Source organism: Leptidea sinapis, chromosome 42 (genome assembly GCF_905404315.1).
Source record: "Leptidea sinapis chromosome 42, ilLepSina1.1, whole genome shotgun sequence".
In the NCBI taxonomy this organism is placed as follows: Eukaryota; Metazoa; Arthropoda; class Insecta; order Lepidoptera; family Pieridae; genus Leptidea; species Leptidea sinapis.
The window spans coordinates 2,743,577-2,765,667 of NC_066306.1; the positions used below are offsets into that span (position 1 = coordinate 2,743,577).

Sequence of the window (22,091 nt, forward strand, 5' to 3'; positions counted from 1 at the left end):
CATTTCATACCACGCTTTTGATTTAAGATACAAAGGTAAGTAAATGGTGAATGCATTGCATTAGAATACTGTTGTTAATGGTTGTGAAGTAAACTAGTGTCGAATACTCGATGCCCGCGGGGTACCTACTGTTACTACTGCACAACTACTTGTAGCATCGCAGGCACCGAGCGTTTGGAAAAACTAGAATAATTACGTTTTGTAATTAGCGTTAAATAAGTGATAAACGAACTTATATCCCACCCGGTGTTAAACATATATTATGTCCTTAACAGATTTAATGTTATAAAGAGTCGTAATACATTAAAATGAGCGTTTTTCCTTACGTCAAAATTTATTAGTTTTTCTTTTTTTTTATGGAATAGGAGGACAAACGAGCGTACGAGTGTTAAGTGATCACCGCCGCCCACAATCTCTTGCAACACCAGAGGAATCACAGGAGCGTTGCCGGCCTTTAAGGAAGGTGTACGCGCTTTTTTTGAAGGTACCCATGTCGTGTCGTCCCGGAAACACCGCACAAGGAAGCTCATTCCACAGCTTTGTAGTACGTGGAAGAAAGTTCCTTGAAAACCAAAAAACTCCTTTCTTAGCTAGATGGCGCTGTCATACTTTAGCAATAACTCTATTGAGTAATGAGTATATTTTATTCTGTTCATTATTGTCTGAATTTCGATTCTTTGATTAAATTGCTGCTCTAATATCGTGTTTTTCTTTGGATATATATTTAAATTGACGACTAAGGAGTGTTTTTTGTTTACCGATTTCTGTTTCTGCTGTACGACTAATTGTTTCCTTACTTACTACAGACTAGGGTTAGACACTTACGTAATATATACTAGTAGTAATTAGGTCAAATTAATGAAATAACAGAGCAAGTAACAGAATATTATTAAAATATGATCTGTTTGACGTTAATCATTGCTTTGAATCAGGAGGGAATTTATATGGGTCGTTGGAGCAACGCCATCTAGCGAACCTTTCAGAAACAAATTTGAAAAACGCACGTTGAGTTTCACCAAAAATGTGGAACGTATGTGTGGTGGATCTTTCAGTGAGAGAAAAAGGTTAGAAATTCGTTGAATTTTTTTACATGCAGTGCTAACTAGACTGCAGACATACATTATCCGTTATAACAATGTTAAAATGTTACAGCGGTTTAAAATGCATTTTTATATTGGAGCGCCTTAAAAGAAATGGCAATATATATTTTTTATGAAATTACGGGAGGAGACGAGCAGGACGTTCAGTGATAGACACGCCCTGCTAATTACAATGCAATGCCACCCGGGATTTTTGAGAAACACGAAAATTCTGATCGGCACTACAATTGCGCTCGTCACCTTGAGACACAATGGTCTGTCCCTTGGTAACTCGCAAGTCGACGCAAAGAAAGGTATATGCTGTTTACCTAGAACGAAGAATTATTATGGTGAACGAGCTAGAAGGTTTCCTGTACCAAAACTGTTAAACATTATGCCTTGGCATATCAGAAATGAGCCCAATACCTAAAGTGAATACACAAGGAACATTCTAGCACATTTACTAAAAAATTAAGATGAAAGCCGGAGGTAACTTTAATATCCGTATAACTTTGGGAGCTGATTTCTGCCTTTGGAGGTCTGTATTTGTATTATTATTATCAAAAGAAATTTGTTACTGCTGAGATCATTAAACGCCACTACCTCTGTTTATAGCTGAATGCGCATACTGTGAAGTGCCAAACAAATAAAAACTACTTGTTTATCAAATGATACTGTCATATTGTTTTTATATAAGAGGGGGCAAACGGGCAAGAGGTGTCACGGGATGGGAAGTCAAGAGATGTGTTGCCGGCCTTTAAGGTGTAAGTATGATCTTTTCTTGAAGGTTCCTAAGTCGTATCGGTACGAGTAAACAGCAGCCGGTAAATGATTAATTGGCTGTGCGTGGCAAATCTCTTGCGAGACGCGCGTTTGTCGATTGTCAGACGTCAACGTGATGCGGGTAGTATTATTTCGCATTTTGCCGTAATGTCCGAAGGGAGCACAGATATCTTCGCACACCTTTAGACCTCCACATAGCCCACGGACCGAACGAAACGCAGCGGCAAAGCCGCTATTTCACGCCGGTTTTGTTATGTGGGAGAGTGGTATTTCTCCGGGCGTTCCGGCCCCATTCGGTGGAGACCCTTAGGACTCAACATAGCACTACCACTAAACTGCACCAAAAAAATTGTCATTGACATTAAGTGTAGTGAAGGAAAATGAAAGGAATTACTTGATATAATTATTGTTATCGGTAGCTATTGTCGACAGGTTACTTATGAGGATAGAAATTCAATTGTTAAAAACTTACGTATTAAAAAGAATACGAAAATTTCACAGAAATTGTTAATGCACTGCATTACTCATTCAAATAAGATTATAGACATTCTAGGACGTAAACTTTTGTTTCTTATAAAAGGGACACACGAGCTAAGCCTACGAGTGAGCCGTTGCAGTAATTTATCAACTTCTGTACTATTGTCACAATACAAGTAAGTAATAGAACAGTAGTGTAACTCAGTCGTCTCCTTGAAATTTATACCTACGTCAGGGCAGAGCGCTAGGGTTGGTACATACAAAAATATTGAACACGCGGGCGACGTTGCGCAGCTAAGGCTTTGGTCGTCTATTTTACGCCGTACGCGACATCCTGTTACGCCTGCGTCACAATGCTTACTATAGAAACGTATTGTTGTAGTCTCTTTCACATGTCGTACGCGGCATCCGAACACCGTGCGCCGCGTCTCTAGTCATTTCGAACCATTGCAGCGTGAAGGTCGTCGCTCGCATCGCACAAAATGATAGGGTTTGATAAAGGAATAGACGAGTTGTTGATTGAATCAGTAAAATGTTATAATGCAGTGTATGATAAAAGTGATAAGAATCATAAAAACAATATTTATAAGCATCAATATTGGGAAAAAATTCGTGATAAACTAGTAACAAATATACCATAAAAAGTTTCACCAAATCCATCGCGAAAACACAACCTACCACACGTGACCGCTCGCGAGAAGCCACTGAGCCACCTGCGTCACGCCAGACGCCATTGACCGCCGACGCCGTGCGTTGCGTCCAGACGTTGGAAGCCACGGAATTGAACGTTGACGCTAACGCCAGACGCCACGTACGGCATAAAATAGAAGACCATAGCCTAATTTAACTCGTACAGCGACAAGTCTCGGCGGCGTACGGCGTGACACACATTAGTTTTGTCTCCCCAAGATTACTTAGCGGCTGTGTAAATTATATTGTATATGTTTGCGTGCGTCGATTCGGTCGCACTAGTATAAAGTTAAAATACTGTTTCTATTACTGTATTGTGCTACCGTGTAGTCGTTTAAGAAAAGCGTCGGTGTCTTTACGGTCCTATGAGTAATCTATACTCCTAATATAAAGAGGAAAGATTTGATTGTTTGTTTGTATATTTATTTGCATTGAATAGGCTCCGAAACTACTAAACAGATTTGAAAAATTCTTTCACTCTTAGGAAGTTACACTATCCCCGGATGACATAGGTTATAACATATTTTCAAAAAAATTAGGGATCCTTAATGAAACACCAATAATATAACCCAAGATGTTAAAAAATATCTAAAATATTACTTTACACCGCGTTTGCTGAGAAAAGTATTGATGATAGAATAAAATAATGTACAACGTCTTTGCAGAACACATCACTATTTTCAAAAAGTGTCGCGACAGCATATTATACATTGTAAGTGTTATTTTATTTACAAAAAATATTGAAATGTCGCTATTATGTGCTCAGTCCTGTATGTACGCGAATGAAGACGCGGGGTATCAGCTAGTATGATTATATTTGTTGAAGTCAGTCGAACGTCCCCGGTTGTGGTATAACTCTTGGAGTAGCCAGTTTCTTAACACGGTCGGTTATTACATACTTCAGAGCATTAGGGGGCACCTGAAATTAAGAATAAGTTAGGACGACCTGTTATAGTTATTTTTTTTTATGGAATAGGAGGACAAACGAGCGTACGGGTCACCGGTTGTTAAGTGATCACCGCTCACAATCTCTTGCAACACCAGAGGAATCACAGGGGCGTTGCCGGCCTTTAATGAAGGTGTACGCGCTTTTTTTTGAAGGTACCCATGTCGTATCGTCCCGGAAACACCGCACAAGGAAGTTCATTCCACAGCTTTGTAGTACGTGGAAGAAAGCACCTTGAAAACGGCTGTGGAGGACCGCCACACATCCAGATGGTGGGGTCCTAACTTGTGGCGTGTGGTGCGAAGGTGGAATTCGGCGGCAGGAATCAGGTTAAACAGCTCTTCGGAACACTACCCATGATAAATGCGGTAGGAAACACACAATGAAGCGACATCTCTACGCAACGCCAAGTGATCCAGCCGTTCACAGAGCACTGGGTCCCCGACAATTAGAGCTGCTCTACGTTGTGCGCGGCCAAATGGATCGAGCTGTTACTGGGGTGCGCCAGACCAGAGATGACTGCAATACTCCATGTGTGGCTGGACCTGCGCTTTGTAGAGCGCTAGAATGTGGGCCGGCTTGAAGTATTGCCGTGCTCTATTAATGACGCCTAGTTTCTTCGAAGCCAATTTGGCTTTGCCCTCCAGATGGACACGAAGTTGGCAATCACTCGAGATTTCGTTACCCAGTATTCCGATACTAAGCGAGGCTGTAAGGGAACTGTTGTCGAAGAGCGGTGATACGACAAATGGGGTTGTTTTAGCGGTAAACGCGCAAACTTTGCAATTTACCCAATTCCGCGACCTTCTCAAGAGAGGACTCGATAGAAGACACAAGGTACTCCAGGTACTGGTCGACGATTTCCCGAGAGAGACCTGCATGGGCCGTGTATACGGCATCACCAGTGCTGTCGTCTGCATAGCAATGTATGTTGGAGGTGTCCAACATATCATTGATATGCAGAAGAAACAGCGTGGGAGATAGCACACAGCCTTGGGGCACTCCAGCATTCACGAGCTTCGGCTTCGAGCAATATTCGTCGACAACGACCTGTATGCTGCGCCCAGTGAAGAAGCTGGAGGTCCACTTGCACAAGCTCTCGGGAAGCCCAAATGATGGAAGTTTTGAGAGGAGCGCCTTGTGCCATACACGATCTAAGGCCTGCGCTATATCCAGGCAAACTGCCAGGCGTTCCTGCCGACCGACCATGGCGAAAGCCGTACTGTCGGTCTTGATCAACTGGTGACCCTCTAGGGATTCCAAGAGCTGGCGGTTGATTATGCTCTCCATGACTTTGGAGAGCAGGGAGGTAATAGCAATAGGCCTGTAGATTGCCGGATCCGAACATCCAATATAGGATAATGTAAATTTATACAATTTATTACCATTTATGAAATATTTAAACTAGACTCCCAACCACCTATTAAAAGGTGCGGAGCGGTTGGAGCATTGTATATACGTATAAATTGTTATATATAGATAACATTAAAACATTCATTCAAATAAACACCTTGTTTCGTGGCAGAAATACTCAAAATCTATTGTATACGCTCTTTAGGCTAGGACGTGAACATCAGGCAAGAATATTTTGTTTTAGCATTTGAAATATAATTATTTAGCATAATGATGAAAAACATCAAGTTACATATTTTTTTTAATTTAAAGGAGAACGAAAATCGATCCTTTTTAAGTTTGGATATGCTGTTATTTAGACAGTTTTTCACTGAATACCTTCCCTTTGCGTGGCGTTGTGATCAAAGCGCGGTCGAAACACAACCGAACGAACGCGTAGGCAGCGATTTGCTTCAGATAATTTTTGAGTGTGATTATGAGTCTAATTGTTTATTTAAGGACGCGTTCTCAAAACAGAGAGGTATCGAATCGCACCACTACACTGACACCACTCAAACACATACACGTACTTAAAGTTAGTTGCGGGAATGAAATGAATTTGATACTTTAGCAAGTTTGAATTTTGTTTTTTTTTGATACCTATGTATTTTTGATAATTGTTTGATGTATTCGTTTAGTAGAACTTTAGATGGCAATTCGGTCGCATAACGTCGTGTGTAGTAAACGCAGTTTTTTTTTAAATCCAAGATGGCTGCCGCACAAAATTATGATTTCAACAATATGGGTATCGTATCCGAGGTTCTCGAGGGTGCAGAGAACGATTTTGGGATCATTTTTGAAATCCAAGATGGCCGCCGCGCAAAAATATGATTTCCACAATATGGGTATCGTATCCGAGGTTCTCGAGGGTGCAGAGAACGATTTTGGGATCATTTTTGAAATCCAAGATGGCCGCCGCACAAAATTATGATTTCAACAATATGGGTATCGTATCCGAGGTTCTCGAGGGTGCAGAGAACGATTTTGGGATCATTTTTGAAATATAAGATGGCCGCCGCGCAAAAAAATAAATAAATGACACCCATGAAGAAAATATTGTAGATTTCATAGGCGCCATCATGTATTTCGATTTTGACCCGATATTCGTAATTGTTGACCCCAAAAACCATGAAAATGACACCCATGATGAGAAGTTGGTGAATTTCGTAGGCGCCATCTTGAAATTCGATTTTGACCCGAAATTCGTTATTGTTGACCCCGAAAACCATGAAAATGACACCCATGAAGAGAAGTTGGTGAATTTCATAGGCGCCATCTTGGATATCGATATTGACCCGATATTCGTTATTGTTGACCCCAAAAAACCATGAAAATGACACCCATGAAGAGAAGTTGGTACATTTCATAGGCGCCATCTTGGATTTCTATTTTGACCCGATATTCGTTATTGTTGACCCCGAAAACCATGAAAATGACACCCATGAAGAGCAGTTGGTAAAATTCATAGGCGCCATCTTGGATTTCGATTTTGACCCAATATTCGTTATTGTTGACCCCGCAAACCATGAAGAGAAGTTGGTAATTTTCATAGGCGCCATCTTGGATTTCGATTATGACCCGATATTCGTTATTGTTGACCCCGAAAACCATAAAAATGACACCCATGAAGAGAAGTTGGTAAAATTCATAGGCACCATCTTGGATTTCGATTTTGACCCGATATTCTTTATTGTTGACCCCGCAAACCATGAAAATGACACCCATGAAGAGAAGTTGGTATATTTCATAGGCGCCATCTTGGATTTCGATTTAATATAGACCTTATATTTAGAGATGAGAATAAATCACTAATTCTTCAAAAAAATACAGAAACATAATTTTTTGAAAATCTGACTGCGTTCAAAATATGTAAAGTATCAAAGACAGTATTGTAGAGCTTATAAAAAATATGTTCGTACAGCGATCTTTCCGAGTACGAGCTGCTGCTTACAACCGACACAGTGTCTACCCACGACGGCGGCCGAGCGCGGACTGACGTTGTTTCGATAGATCTCTGTGTGCAATGCGTACGGAGGGACAAAATAAAATAACCCTTAATACCACACTTTAAAGCTCATGCTTATCAGAAAAATATATGAAATTTAGACGATTCATTTTTATTTTTTCCTGAGATTATTTATAACATATTCATTAATTTATTTCCCGTTTTTTTGAAATTATTATATCTGTTATCCTTACGTAATTTTTAAAAGACAAAATTATGTAAATAGTAGCAGAAAACTGATCCTGAATGAAGCCCCATTTCGTCAATTTTGTGTGAAGAGGTAACGGATAATCGTTTTTACGACATAAAATATCAAAATTTTAAGGCAAATATTTCCCGCTAATTGGAGATAAAGAAGTAATCTATGTGTGGCAATTTTTAGTTTTGTTAGATTTAGTTTCATTTCATCACAAACTCTACCGAAAAATATCTTATTTTTGTCGGATTCGTAAACTCGTCCTTAACATATAAAAGTACAAAAGTGGTAAACCTATCAATAGGATTTGTTTTCTTATGATTCGAAGTGACGAGACATCATGTGATGGTAAGAAAATTTCCATGGCTTGCCCATTTAACGGAGGCTTCTACCAGTATTATCAAATATTCCGGAATATTAATGCGTTAGCACGTGTCACTTGTCACTTTTTACTTAACAGTGTACAAAAGAGACGACTGACTTTTTTGTCATGCATTCACGTGGCCTAAATCAAGCATGAACCCGAAAAGTTGATGATTCACTCTAAAATATAGGAACTTTACCTTAACAGGATCTCGATACCAATCTTCCTGTGACAGTCTTTTGTATATTTTGAATTCTGGTAAGCGGCTTATGTGATTGAGCCTGGGCAATAATGCTTCTAAGGGCATACCTCCACCACGCTAAAAATATGCTTTGATTTTATATAATATATTAACTATCAATAGAGTCGTTATAATGTAGGTAATGTAACTAAACACATTGGCGAACTTTCTTGAAATGGAGAATTCCACTAAGTCGTTCAAATCACTTGAAACTACGAGAGTATTGCTTATATACCTTTTTTATGGAAAAGGAGGACAATAGTGATCACCGCCGTCTCTTATAACACCCGAGGAATAACAGCAGCGTTGCCGGCCTTTAAGTAAGGTGTTCGCGCTTGTTTTGGAGGTACCCATTTATTGTCCCGGAAACATCGCACAAGGAAGATCATTCCACAGCTTTGTAGTACGTCGAAGAAAGGTCCTTGAAAACAGTACTGTCCAGATGGTGGGGATAATATTCTAATTTGTGGCGTGTCGTGCGAAGGTGGAATTCAGTGGTAGGAATCAGGTGAAACAGTTCTTTGGAGCACTCCCCGTGATAAATGCGCTAGAAGACACATGATGTGACTACGTATCTGCACAGCGCCACGTGATCCAGCCGTTCACAGAGCACTGGGTCCCTGACAATTCGAGCTGCTCTGCGTGGCACGCGGTCAAATGGTACAAGCTGATACGGGTCAGACCAAAGATGACAGCAATACTCCATATGTGGCTGGACCTACGCTTTGTAGAGCGCTAGAATGTGGGCCGGCTTGAAGTATTGCCGTGCTCTATTAATGACGCCCAGCTTCTTCGAAGCCAGTTTGGCTATGCCTAATCAAATAAGACGTATACTAGTTTTTATTATGCGATTACTGCAGTAATTACCTCTTCTTTGTCATGTTGAAGCCTAAACAATTAACGACATGTGTCGTCTACACAAAAGAGGCCTTCGAAATGTGGTGTTACAAGACGTTTCCACGTATGTCATTGAAAGAACGGATCAAAAGCGAGAACGCTCTTCATTTGATGGCAATTGGATAAACTCAAAGCTCTCAAAGAAGCTGCAATTATTTGGCCATATCATGCGTATAACCAGATAGAAGGCGGAAATCATATCTGAAAAATCTGAAATATTGATTTGGATTGAGCTAGAGATCCCTTTTTCCATTCTGATACGTCCAAGTATGCTGATCGCCAGCCTCCACTGAGAAGAAGGCTCATGAAGAAGAAGAAGGAATATTAGATTACCGTCCCAGCTCAATTTATCAATTAAGCGCTGCGGATCAAGCACCAAATCAGGGAAGCCCGGAATCAGGGCAAGTTGTTATCTTCACTCTTTTTGGCCTCTTTATATTTACGAATCAAATGTTTACCGCTATAGGTATAGCTTAGGCTTACTAAAAATTCAAACAAAGAAAACTGGTAACCCGTAGATCATAATATTACCTTAATCGGTGGCGGTCTAAAGTCCTTTTTCGGTCCAGCGATCTGACTGATGTAGTCCATATGCTTTTTCCAATCAGTCTCCGACCATCCCCGCTTCTTCTTAACGTCTTTGGTTTCGTTTTTCTTTAGGTCTAAAACACAGTTAGCCAACTTGGAGTAAATGGTCACGTTAGCAGCCTCGATCATTTGATCGATTCTTTCTATGCGTTCGGGGCTAAAGCGGTGCTTGTACATGCGTTTGATCAAAAGAAATCGCCTGAAAATAAAAAGAAAAAAAAAGAGAAATAAAATTAAAAAAAAATGAAAATAATAAACATAAAACTTGTATTTTCAGTTTTACTTTCCATTATTTAAATATTTTCCTTTCCATAACTATACGACTGTATGCTTTTCGAACTCAAACCAAAAGATAAGAGGTAACATTTGATAAGGCCTTCTCAGATTTAAGAATTCGAAATAACGGCTTTTAAGAAGTGGGAGAGTCACGCTGCCGTCTTATGACGTCAGCACAATCGGGCCAGACTCGTCCGGGTTAATTACCACACTCGCACAGAATACCGGCGTGAAGTAGCGGCCTAGTGCCGCTATGTTTCGCATAGGTTAGTGTCGAGGACCGGAGGCCATCCCTTACGGGGGTAAGGAGGTGGGGATCTCCTCCCCCTCAACAAAATATGAGAGCGGTCCATAAAGAGATATTACCCCAGGAGGGTACCGGCTCTACCAGAGCCGGAGAATCCCTCTCCGAGCACTCTCGCTCGGGCTGCCCTTCGTATTCTGGGTTGGGCACAGAACCGCGCATGACCGAGGACAAACGAGGCAGAAACACCACGGCACCCCGCTCCACGCTCAACGTGGACTTTTGCAATATCAGGGGAATTCACTCCGGGCGATCTGTGCATAATTTTGCATTGGCGTATGGTCTGTCCCAATTGGTTGAGTCGCCAACGCGGCTCCCGGATGTGGATAGCCATATGCCGTCCTTATTAGATCTTCTGCTGACTACACATCCCGATGGTTACCAGGTCTTTGTCGACGCCCCTCTCGGAACGTCCGACCATTGCCTGGTCAGGAGTGTAGTGCCTATCCGACGCCAACGTCGCAGACCACCAGCGACCCGCCGCGTTTGGCACTACAAGTCAGCAGATGGGGATAGGATGCGTTCCTTTTTTGCATCCTACCCTTGGGGCAAGGTTTGTTTCCCTTCGGATGATCCTAGTGCCTGCGCCGTTGCAGTAGCCGATGTGATACTGCAGGGCATGGATATTTTTATACCAAGCTCTGTAGTACCGATCGGTGGCAGATCACAGCCCTGGTTCGATGCATCAGTTAAAGCAGCATCTGACTGCAAAAAACAGGCGTATCGAACTTGGGTTGCGGCGCTGGGCACAAAGGATCCGAACTGCAAAGTTCTTAAGAGGAAATATAACCGTGCCTCCAGATTTTTTAAGCGGCAAATCGCCCGTGCGAAGTCTAAGCACGTCGTCAAAATCGGCGAGCAGCTTTCCAGTTACCCGACCGGAACACGCAAGTTCTGGTCGTTGTCGAAAGCTGCTCTTGGTAACTTCAACCAGCCGTCGATGCCGCCCTTGCACATGAGGAATGACACCCTGGCCCATACGGCAAAAGAGAAAGCCAAGCTCCTGTGCGCTCTTTTCGCCTCCAACTCGACACTTGACGACAACGGAAAAACACCGCCGACTATCCCGCGGTGTCAGAGCTCTATGCCTGAAGTACAGTTCAGACAGAAAACTGTTAGGCGAGCTCTGTTTTCGTTGGATGTCAGGAAGTCGAGCAGGCCGGATGGCATTTCTCCAATCGTGCTTAGAACGTGTGCCCCTGAGTTGACGCCGGTGCTAACGCGTTTATTCCGGCACTCTTATTCCAAAGGCGTAGTCCCTGACTCATGGAAGTCAGCCCTTGTCCATCCGATCCAAAAAAAAGGAGACAGTTCGGATCCGGCGAAGTACAGGCCTATTGCTATCACCTCCCTGCTCTCTAAAATCATGGAGAGCATAATTAGCCAGCTTTTAGTATACCTAGAGGGTCACCAGTTGATCAACGACCGACAGTACGGCTTTCGCCATGGACGGTCGGCAGGTGATCTTCTAGTATATCTAACACATAGATGGGCGGCGGCTATTGAAAGCAAGGGGGAAGGCCTGGCAGTTAGCCTGGATATAGCGAAGGCCTTTGATCGTGTATGGCACAAGGCGCTTCTCTCAAAACTTCCATCATTTGGGCTTCCCGAGAGCTTGTGCAAGTGGACCTCCAGCTTCCTCACTGGGCGTAGCATACAGGTCGTTGTCGACGGATATTGCTCAAACCCGAAGCCCGTGAATGCTGGAGTGCCCCAAGGCTGTGTGCTATCTCCTACGCTGTTTCTTCTGCATATCAATGATATGTTGGACATTGTGTCTTCTATCGAGTCCTCTCTCGAGAAGGTCGCGGGATGGGGTAAATTGAACCTTGTCCAATTTAATCCCCAGAAGACTCAAGTTTGCGCGTTTACCACTAAAAAAACCCCATTTGTCGTATCACCGCTCTTCGAGAACACTTCTCTTAAAGCCGCGCCTAGTATCGGAATACTGGGTCTCGAAATCTCGAGCGATTGCCAATTCCGTGGCCATCTGGAGGGCAAAGCCAAATTGGCTTCGAAGAAGCTGGGCGTCATCAATAGAGCACGGCAATACTTCAAGCCGGCCCACATTCTAGCGCTCTACAAAGCGCAGGTCCGGCCACACATGGAGTATTGCTGTCATCTCTGGTCTGGCGCACCCCAGTATCTGCTCGATCCATTTGACCGCGTGTAACATAGAGCAGCTCGAATTGTCGGGGACTCAGTGCTCTGTGAACGGCTGGATCTCTTGGCGTTGCGTAGAGACGTCGCATCATTTTGTGTATTCTACCGCATTTATCACGGGGAGTGTTCCGAAGAGCTGTTTAACCTGATTCCTGCCGCCGAATTCCACCTTCGCACGACACGCCACAAGTTAGGATTTCATCCCCACCATCTGGATGTGTGGCGGTCCTCCACAGAGCGGTTTTCAAGGAGCTTTCTCCCTCGTACTACAAAGCTATGGAAGGAGCTTCCTTGTGCGGTGTTTCCGGGACAATACGAAATGGGTACCTTCAAAAAAAGCGCATACACCTTCCTTAAAGGCCGGCAACGCTCTTGTGATTCCTCTGGGGTTGCAAGAGAATGTGGGCGGCGGTGATCACTTAACACCAGGTGACCCGTACGCTAGTTTGTCCTCCTATTCCATAAAAAAAATCAATATAACGCGGGTGAGACAACAACTGCAGCTCCAACTAAAGAACAATAGTATAAAACTAAAAAATCAGGAACACGAGGAGAGATTATTTTCTCCTCCAAAACATAACCGAGATGTAATAATTCTGTGTCGGATTATTTTAATTTCTCCGCTTATTGTTGTTGGATTTATTTATCAGGCTTCTATTTGCGTCGTATGTGTTTAAGGCGTTTTTAGTACTGTTAGCACTTAATCTTTAAAAAAATAAAAACAGAAAACACAGATAATGACGATATTCATCTATGCTGCTAATGTTTCCTCGCTACGAGCTACATGGCAGCATAATCAAAGAGGATTTAAATACTACGGAATAAGAGGCGGGTTTGCCTAAGTAAAAAATTTAATTTAGTTTAGTATGAAGCGTGCAGTGAAATTTGACATACGTTTGAAATAGTAATTACAATATGCCAACGAAGTATAACCCGGTTAAGTTTGAAAGCTAACAGTTGCATAAATCGTATTGGATTTCGGCTATCTAAACATAGATTTTACAAGATTATAGCCGTCATCTGTCAATATATCAATGACTGCACGTTTCATACAATCGAGTGAATCGCTTTTTTCTTACGGCCGTTCCCAATATTCAGTCTATCTCTTACTTGAGAAAAAAATCGTAACTATCGTTAAATTTTCTGTCCCAATAAACTTATCGACGGTAACTCACCTTTATCCCGGACAACGTATAAGCTTACCAGCGATAGAAGTTTATATTATGGAAATTGCAATAATAAGAATGACTTTTCGGGTATATTGGGACAGCTTCAGATTATTGACAACTAATTACTGACAATAGAAGGTAGTAATTTATCTCTATCTGTAGATAGTATATTATTGGGAACGGCCGTTAGAGAGTTTAGCTAGACTGGCATCATTCGATACATCGTATGATTCGTAACTTGTAATATTTAATAGACGACTACATAAGTAGGAAATAATGTTATTTTTATTTTTGAAAATGTTAATGAGTTAAAATATATGGATTAGGACTCAATTAATACTTTTTTATTTAGGCACAGTAAAAGGTGTCTTTGCTGTAAAGGTACACATAGGAGGACAAACGAGCAGGTACCCATGTCGTATCGTCCCGGAAACGGACCGCATAAGGAAGTTCATTCCACAGCTTTGTAGTACGTGGAAGAAAGCTCCTTGAAAACTGCACTGTGGAGGACCGCCACACATCCAGATGGTGGGGATGATATCCTAACTTGTGGCGTATCGTGCGAAGGTGGAATTCGGCGGCAGGAATCAGGTAAAACAGCTCTTCGGAACACTCCTCGTGATAAATGCGGTAGAAGACACACAATGAAGCGACGTCTCTACGCAACTTTGTTATGGTATTCAAGAAACAACCTATCACAATTATCGAATGGGAGATCTTTGCACAGGATGGCGGCTGGATTATGGGTACCAGAACGGCGCCTATTTCTGCCATGATGTGCGTGAAATAATTGCCATGTGTATGTGTAAAACTTATTGTATTTCAGTCTGAAGGGCCACGTAGATAGTGAACTTACAAATGAGACTTAACATCTTATGCCTCAAGGTGACGAGCGCAATTGTAGTGCCGCTCAGAATTTTTGGGTTTTTCAAGAATCCTGAGCGGTACTGTATTGTCTCGTTCCTTACTTTCATCAAAGAAAAATCTAATATTAGAAGCCCTTAACCATAGTAGTGGCCAGAATACCTGCGTTATTTTGTCGAATATATGATGAATATTTGTATATACAGGCTATATAATGAATAATCGGCTTTTTTTCATTGAAGAGGAAGACAAACGAGCGTACGGGTTCCCTGGTGTTGGGTGATCACCGTCGCACACATTCTCTTACAACGCCCCACGAATCATGAGCGTTGCCAGCCCTTTATAAAGGTGTCCGCGCTTATTTTGTAGGTACCACCCATGTCGTATCGTTCTGGAAAGACCGCACAAGGAAGCTCCACAGTTTGGTTGTACATGGAAGAAAGTTACTTGAAAACTGCACTTATCGAGTATAATGATAAATCTAGATGGCTATGAAATATTGGATAGGTGTTCTATAATAACTAAAATTAAAAGCTATAGCTAATAGGTAGGCACTACATTTATATAGAAAATAATAATACTTATCTATACTAATATTATAAAGCTGCAGTGTTTGTTTGTTTGAACGCGCTAATCTCTGGTACTACTGGTCCGAATTAAATGATTCTTTCAGTGTTGGGTAGTCCATTTATCGAGGAAGGCTATAGGCTATGTTATTATAGGGATCCGTTATAAAATTGCTATTTTGTAACACAAGGTGTAAAATCGAAAACCTATTTTTGCGTGCGCTGCAAAAACTATTGACAATAGAACAAAATGATGTACAGGCTATAATATAGGCAATATTTTATTACTTATAAAACTATCGCGATAGTTTTCGTTTCACAACGTTTGCCGGGTCAGCTAGTAATGAATATATTGACACACTCTTGCATACATTATCCTGCTCCAAACTATGAATAATAATAATCCGGTTATTTATTATATATATTAATTTGTTGTTGTTTGCACACAATAGTTCAATTCTGGACGCGGTGTTAGTAGGACTATATAAATGGACCCCCCTCTCTAAGTAAAATAATATTATGTTTCTTTGTAATTACTTATCGGGAATCCATATTTTTTAGACTAAGAAATACCCATATATTCGCAGTACAAAAAATTCAGTCAATGACAATTCACCATAGAGCGGGCGAAGGGTACTTAATTTATATGGCAAAACGTTGCTAGATTTTGGTTGCAAGATTTTTTACAAGGCATTGTTTAGTGTGTCAGTAAAACTTTAGATTATAACTAACCGCGTATAAGGCCAGGCAGCATCATTTACTCTGTCGTTGGGAGGAGCGCGGATAGCAGATTTCCGAACGCCATACGGCGTTAGAGCCGGCATACCCTCGCCAGTGTCAATAATATACCTCCTCGGTATGCTCAAGCTGTTGAGCCTCCTGTTGATTTTGTATGGAAACGTTCCGGTCGGTGGATCGTACTTCGGCTTGCCCATTTTGTTGTTTAGCTATTCTAAGAGTTATACTACGTCCATGCTTCGGTTTTGGTATTACATATTAGTTTAGTCCATTTTCGCACTGCATTTTGGGTTTTGGATTTGGTTGATACGAGGTATTTTGATGATATTATAGTGACAGTTTTTGTTTGTTTTTTTATTTTTAATACTAGAATCCAAAAAGGTTGTATCATTTTGCATTCAAAACGAAAGCCGATGTGATAATTCCAGTGGACAGACCACAGTTTGCGTATTACACACAAAAAATAAATAGACGAAAATTCTAAAAACTGTTTTAGGCCACGGTTGTATAAAATCAACGTACCTGCCTACCCATGTATTGAATGTGTAGAGAAATTTGATTTTTGGTCTTGATACTTATAGTATTTCACGTTTAAATCGTACCTAAACCATCGAACTGATCTGGGTTGGATTTCGGCTGGGTAAGTAGGCATAGGAACTCCTTAATAGAACTATTCTAATTTCCAGCTGGGTATGGGTTTATTGTCATTTGTCATATAGTCATGACACGTTGTTCTGTACATAAAAAATAAAATACTGTTTTTTTATGAATTTGTCAGTAATATTTCATAACATCGAGAATTATTTCGTAAAATATGCCCCCTGTTGTTAGAATGAAATTGTTTCACAGCAGAACTGACAGCCCGTGCGTCAATAAATTCTCTCAAAGAAAATATGTCTATACAAAACAAATATTTGAAATATAAATAATTATGGGTCCCAAATCGAAATAAAAACTATCCTATCTCTCAAGCTGGACTAAACTGCACTCCATGTAGTAATCCCCATTAAGATCCTATCATTAGTTTAGGAGTTCACTGGAAACAAACATTAGTACACTCAATGATATTATATACAATCAAGAGGTAGATATCGCACTAGCGCGCGCAAAATGTTGAAGACAAATTCAGACAATTGTCGTAATTTCATTTAGTCGGCTAATAGCAGCGAGCTAAGCGGAACGTTTTCGTGGCGTGACAATAATAATCTAAAATGCCAACCTGTGTGTTAAGAAAATGTAAAAACTATGTTTGCAAGATATATCAGAGTGAAGGTATTTCATACCATACGAAATTATATAAAAGAACGTCGTATTTGTATTTTATCACGATTTTATTTCTTATTTACAAATAAATCGCAAATTATTAAGGTGGTGGTTCGAGCAAGATATGATGTCAACTGCAGCGCAACAAGGACAAATAGTATGTGTCATAGATTAATCAACCACAAGTGAAATCGCAGAATACATAGCGTTCGTAACCGCTTGATTGCGGAACTTGAGTTTTCTTGTTAGTTAGTGAGCGTCTTTCTTAAATAATATTATGATGATTATTTAGAGACTGAGCGTTTGGCGATTAAATAAAACAACTGCTTGACTGTGAGGAATATGTGGAAGATATATGGAAGATATGTGATTTATTAAAAAGTTACATGATATATATACAAAATCCTTAAAACTAGTTACCCAATCACAATTGTTACTTAAAAAATATTTACAAGTTCAGAAAATACACACCAATACTAAAGCTAATACATTTTAACCAATAGTAAAACGTTTCATTCAATAAGAATTGAGAATAATATTATGTGTTCTATCTCGCTCTAAAACTAATGCTATCGCAGTTTGTGTAAGCTCGCGTCCGCGAACCTCGATCATACGATGTCAATGAGCAAATTGCACCTACCCTGTTGCTCATTGATTAAAATTGCATCAATAGCGATCGACCCCCGAGGCTTCACTCGTCAGTCGAGTCCGCTCGGCCTTGCTGTGCGGTTGTGTAACGCGGAACATATGACTGATCACGTGAGTATATCTGCGGTCGTCGAGAGAAGATACGATGCTTGAAACTTCACTGAGATGACTACTGGTGATCTGTATGATTCTATGAGTTGATGTACAGCATTATGAAATGGTTCTTATCAGAGCTAATATTACGTTATATAAAATAAAATGTTCTTGTCAGAACGAATCTTTCGGCATACGCTTATTACAGTTATTATGCACGATTACTATTTCTACGATCTATAATTCTACGTTACAAGTTAGATATTAGACATTTGTGTTAATTGATATTATTGGTTGTAGGTACAGCTACAATTATAATAAGTTCTGGCTTTCAAAGTCTTATAATAAAGGTGGTATAGAATGAGATTAGTAATAGCAGGCTATTTGATAATTTTATTAGTACTTAATCTTGGAATGTATGTAACGTACCAGGAGGTCTACTCGCAAAATCGACAACGACACATTTGGAACGATACGATAATACTCCGAATATACCGTAACTACCCTGTCAGCTGCGGGATGATCAAGGTAGTATATTTCAGGACAATTTAGGAAATGATGTAAAAAAGGCGTTGTTGCAGTGAATGTAATACGAAATTTAATATTTTTTAATAAACAAGTACGTATAGCTGAGCTATCAAACTACAAAAACAAGTTTTAGGGTAGGTAGCGGACGTAGACAGTAAGTGCTATGTGCTTGCGTAGGAGTTTTTTCAGTAACACTGCCCTTATATATCTCTTGCTAACTGCAGAAGAATCAAAGGATCATTTTCTGTTTCTCCCATTATCTTATGGTAATAAACCCTCAACATAAATACATTAATAAATAATATAATAAACAAGAAATAATAATTGTAAACTTATAACTTTTTATAATCGTTAGTAAAATTGTAAAAATGGAACCCTTATTGTTAATACATTTCGGTTTTGTTTTGATATGTCGGTATGTTTTTTATTATTTTATGTACAAATAATTTAAATCATCATTCTATATACTATAATCAATATTATTATTTTTTTAAATCAATAACACCTAATTTACTTGATTTAAATGTAGTTTTACTACTTTATAACTTTTATTACATGAACTCATGAATTAATCGTATTTTAGGCATAAATCACGGTGTACGGTAAAAATCATATCTGGTAAATGATTCTGTGTTTTTGCCATGCAAATACGAAGTATTATACGCAAATTAGACTTATCTCTTTTTCACTTGCGATAATTGCATTTACTATCCTTCTTTGACGTGTAATCCTAATGTAGTCTGCTATTCCAATGTTAAATTATTCATGTGTGCATTTGTGTATCATTTACAAGCACCGAATGTTGTCTAGGTAACCTATCTATACTTTTAAATACCATTGAGTACACTAGATTTAGATATATTAAGATACTCGTAATATAACAAATTTCATAAGTTCGACAACAATCATGCATCATTTACTCGAGCGTTGTTTTAATTCTGTTGCCTAAGCAGTGTAGGTACCTGTTAGAATCATATCAGTCTTTAACTGATATCTAATTGAACATATGAATTTATATATATAATATGTACTGTTGAGCGCCTGTATGGGGTAGATGTGAGGGTAGAGCCAAGAAGAATCGTCTCATATGAGAGAAAAGTTGAAAAAGTGTCCAGCTTATGCTATGTATAACAGTTCAAACAGCTTCTACAATGGCGCTGGTGTAGGCACAAGGTATGGTATGAAGTATGGTGATAAAAAAATTTAAATTTGTATCGACTAAAGTAGTTAATTATTGAAAATTTCTACAACTTACGTTGTACAAAATAATGTAGTACATAACCTTATAAAATTATTATACGGAAACGTGAACCTACAGCCTATTAAGAAGGTGGTAAGCCTTTAGCCTACGCACCTTCTTGGTAAACGAACGATATAATAGTCAAATGTTTTATGTGTTGACATCTGTCTGAAAGAATTAGGTTTCGATTCTGTATTTGTTTCATATTATAATTATACATATTATAAATATAATATTATACTCGTGTTTACTTCCACTCAGTTATTATTTCGTTAATATGGTAGCAGAGCGTGGTTAGATTGGCATAGTTCTAATAATTTGACAAAATTGGACCTGCAGTCAAGATGGATAAATCTATTGCAGAGGTTTCCAAAGTTCGAATTGGGGATTTAGATGCCAAGAAATTCAATACGTGGAAGTTTAGAATTTTCATGGTACTAAAGGGGGCTACCAGGGGTAAGAGATGTGTTGGAAGGAAATAAACCTAGGCCAACATTACTGCCTAATGCCACATCAGAAGACATGGCGAGGTATGAAAAAGAAGTACAGGAATACAATAAGCTCGAGAGCGTAATTTCCGTCCTGTTGATGTCAAATCTGCAAGATGACATACTAGAGAAAATGAAGCACTTCAATTACTCGCTCAAAGATATGTGGGATGAGTTACACAGACTATTCGGAGGTTGCACAGTAGATAAAACCTACGAGTTGTGCCAAACTTTCTTCTCATACAAGAGAGACACTACGCATGATATGGCAAGTCATATTTCGACGCTCAAGTATTTATGGCATGAACTACATAGGGCTCTAGACCTGGAAAAGGATCTGCCATATATTCTGTTAATCTACAAAATTCTTGATACGTTACCGCCGGAATACATGATGTTCAAATCAAGCTGGCTGTTGATGACGAAGAAGGAACGCACAGTTGATAACCTGACTGTCCAGTTTTGTTCTCATGAGAAGGTTCTTGTGAAAGTAGAAGAAAAAGATGAATGCAGAAGCAATGCTGACGCATTATGGGTAAAAACAGGAAGGAAGGTAGTCAAAGCTAACAGCAAAGAGGAAAGCAAGGTAGAGATGCGAAAAGATAAGAAAAGGTGCAATTATTGTGGCAAACTTGGTCACTTTGTAAAGAAATGTGAGAAATGGATAAGTGATGGAAGGCCAAAGAAGTCAAAAAATGACAATAAGAATGTCAACATGATCATCTTGTCCATAACTGGTAATGAAACAAAAGATACGATAAATAAGACAATGGAACAACAAATCACGTAACAAATAGAGACGATCTTTTTGTGGAGTTCAACCATTTCAAGAGCAAGCACACAGTACGAGGCGCTAATGGACAACAAATTCATGCAGTAGGGATTGGTACCATTAGAGCAGAAGCACATGTAGATGGTGAAGTACATCAGATTACCTTAAAGAACGTATGGTACGTACTCACCATAAGTCTAAATCTTTTCTCAGTCCTTGCGGCGCATGATATTTCGAATAAAAGCACATTTGAGTCAACACCAACAACGTGCATATTTAAGGTGAACGGTGTAAAGCGGGTTAATTGGAAAGAGAGAAGCATGGTGATCTCTATTGCCTAGTAATGAGATGTTTAAGCCTGCAGAAGTAAACCAGTTATCGACGCTGAACCTTATTCAACTTTACCATGAACGATTCGGCACATCAGAATAAGACGCGTGTTAAGAAAATGTTAGAAAAGTAACTGCACATCAAAACAGAGACTAACAAGGAAATTTGCGAAGGTTGCATTTACGGAAAATCCCACAGACTTAAATTTGGGACCAGAGAGAAGGCAACCCGACCAGGTGAATTAATTTGTACTACTACTTGTATGTTTGCGGCCCTTTCCCGTTCTCCTATGCGAAGAATCGCTACTTTGTATTATTCAAGGATGTCCATACTAAGTATCGTTGGGTATATGTAATGCGAGAAAAGTCAGAAGTCCACCTTAAGCTATTATTAATGCTAGCTGAAGTTAAGGCAGCCGGTGTGAATGTATAGAGATTTTGAGCGACAATGGAGGTGAATTTGACAATGATAAGGTTCGAGAAATACTGCAAAAAGAAGGTATCATACAAAGGCTGACGATGCCTTACACCCCTCAACAGAATAAAACTGAGCGTTAGAATAGGACTGTTGTGGAGATGGCAAGAGCCATGATGTACGCACTTGGAAAGATGCCAGCGCTGTTATGGGCAGAATTAATTCTAACGTCGGTGTATATCCTTCACAGAACAGGACGAGGACCTGATGGAAAGTCACCGTATGAATCCTGGCATAGCAAGAAACCAAGAATAAAGCACCTGCGTGTAATTGGAAGCACATGCTATCCTCATGTTCCAAAAGAGAAATGGAAGAAGTTGCACAAGAAGGCTCAAAAGGGTTTATTAGTCGGATATGACCATGATGAAGGATATCGAATTTGGTATGAGGAAAATCACTAATTGATTTGGTCACATGATGTCATTTTCAAAGAATATCCTCTCCTTGGGGAAGTAGAGGATTTGGAAGAGAACAAATTAGAGCCGAAACATAAGGCAGAAAAGCCAAATATGACAAA

At 39.9% G+C, this 22,091-nt stretch overlaps 1 protein-coding gene across 1 annotated transcript; it reads right to left on the reverse strand.

Moving 5' to 3' along the window:
• Window positions 1-2,858: 2,858 nt before the first annotated feature.
• On the reverse strand, window positions 2,859-16,091 carry LOC126976840 (uncharacterized). Its single transcript, XM_050825467.1, has 4 exons — window positions 15,733-16,091; window positions 9,602-9,857; window positions 8,132-8,251; window positions 2,859-3,948 (listed from the first exon to the last, which is right to left on the reverse strand). Exons 1-4 carry the CDS (start codon window positions 15,933-15,935, stop codon window positions 3,856-3,858), a joined length of 672 nt encoding a protein of 223 aa, XP_050681424.1. The 5' UTR covers window positions 15,936-16,091; the 3' UTR covers window positions 2,859-3,855.
• Window positions 16,092-22,091: the final 6,000 nt, after the last annotated feature.

Coding starts and splice junctions, on each gene's coding strand:
- LOC126976840 (XM_050825467.1), bottom strand. CDS start 15,935: ATGGGCAAGCCGAAGTACGATCCACCGACCGGAACGTTTCCATACAAA. Junction 9,858..15,732: donor GCTGCCTGGCCTTATACGCG/GTTAGTTATAAT, acceptor TTTTATTTTCAG/GCGATTTCTTTTGATCAAAC. Junction 8,252..9,601: donor TTAGACCGCCACCGATTAAG/GTAATATTATGA, acceptor GCATATTTTTAG/CGTGGTGGAGGTATGCCCTT.